General features: G+C 50.5%; 1 protein-coding gene across 1 annotated transcript in view; it reads right to left on the bottom strand.

Moving 5' to 3' along the window:
• The window catches only part of Pik3c2b (phosphatidylinositol-4-phosphate 3-kinase catalytic subunit type 2 beta), a 60,675-nt gene that overhangs the window by 30,511 nt on the left and 29,134 nt on the right, over nt 1-1,030 (bottom strand). The window contains exon 8 of the mRNA XM_029475574.1: nt 569-632. Coding sequence (XP_029331434.1) covers nt 569-632 — 64 coding nt within the window. The remainder of the gene's footprint in view (nt 1-568; nt 633-1,030) is intronic.

Below are 1,030 nucleotides of genomic sequence, written 5' to 3'. Positions count from 1 at the left end.
CGAGACAGGGTTTCTCTGTATAGCCCTGGCTGTCCTGGAACTCACTTTGTAGACCAGGCTGGCCTCGAACTCAGAAATCCGCCTGCCTCTGCCTCCCGCGTGCTGGGATTGAAGACTACTTTCAAAGAGCACTGCTTTAGCTTCAAGGTATTTGGGGAAATGGCTCCAAGGCTGACACTTCCATGTAAGGCCAGGAGGGAAAGGGTCTGGTTGTCACTTTCCTGAGGGTGTGTTATCTATGTCACAGGCTCAACAGAACATCTTAAGACAGCGTTCCCATGCACTTTGGACAGGAAAAAAAGAAAAGCCTGGGCCACAACCCTTAGCTTGGAGATGCTCTACTTCAGAGACAGCGATCAGAGCCCACCTTTTGACTTTCACAGAAAGAGAGAGCACCTTCTCACACACTTGCCAGCTGCCCCACAGCCAGATGTTTGATTTTTTTTTTTTCCTTTGCTTGCCCAGAGCCAGAGGAATGAAAAGAGGTGTCACTGACAGCCTGCCATTTGCAGGCAAGGAAGGAGCTTCCAATAGTTCCTCTCTGATCAGTCCCAGGGTGGATACTCACATCAGCCAGCAGGAAGGCGTCCACCTCATTGTGGTAAGTGTCAAACAGAAGACTCAAGGCCTGCCTGGGGATACAGGGTGAGAAAAATCACAAGAGAGATCACAAAAGATTCACTGCCCTGGAAGACTCACACTCTCCCTTCCCTCTCTGTTGATGATCAGATCCTGATGTGAAAGAGTTCCCACTCTTTCCATGCATGCCCCATGAAGATGGAAAAGGGGTCCTTTCCTCATGGCTACCTCTCACCTAGAAAAGGACAGAAAACGTACTGGGGCGGTAGTTCTCATTCTGTGGATCTCAACCCCTAATAGGGGTGGCACATCAGAAACCTACATTAAGACTTTTAACAGGAGCTGGGTGTGGTGGCGCACGCCTTTAATCCCAGCACTCGGGAGGCAGAGGCAGGCGGATTTCTGAGTTCGAGGCCAGCCTAGTCTACAAAGTGAGTTCCAGGACAGCCAG

The sequence above is a fragment of the Mus caroli genome, chromosome 1 (assembly GCF_900094665.2).
Source record: "Mus caroli chromosome 1, CAROLI_EIJ_v1.1, whole genome shotgun sequence".
Taxonomy (NCBI): Eukaryota; Metazoa; Chordata; class Mammalia; order Rodentia; family Muridae; genus Mus; species Mus caroli.
This window is presented reverse-complemented; position numbering and strand designations above follow the sequence as displayed.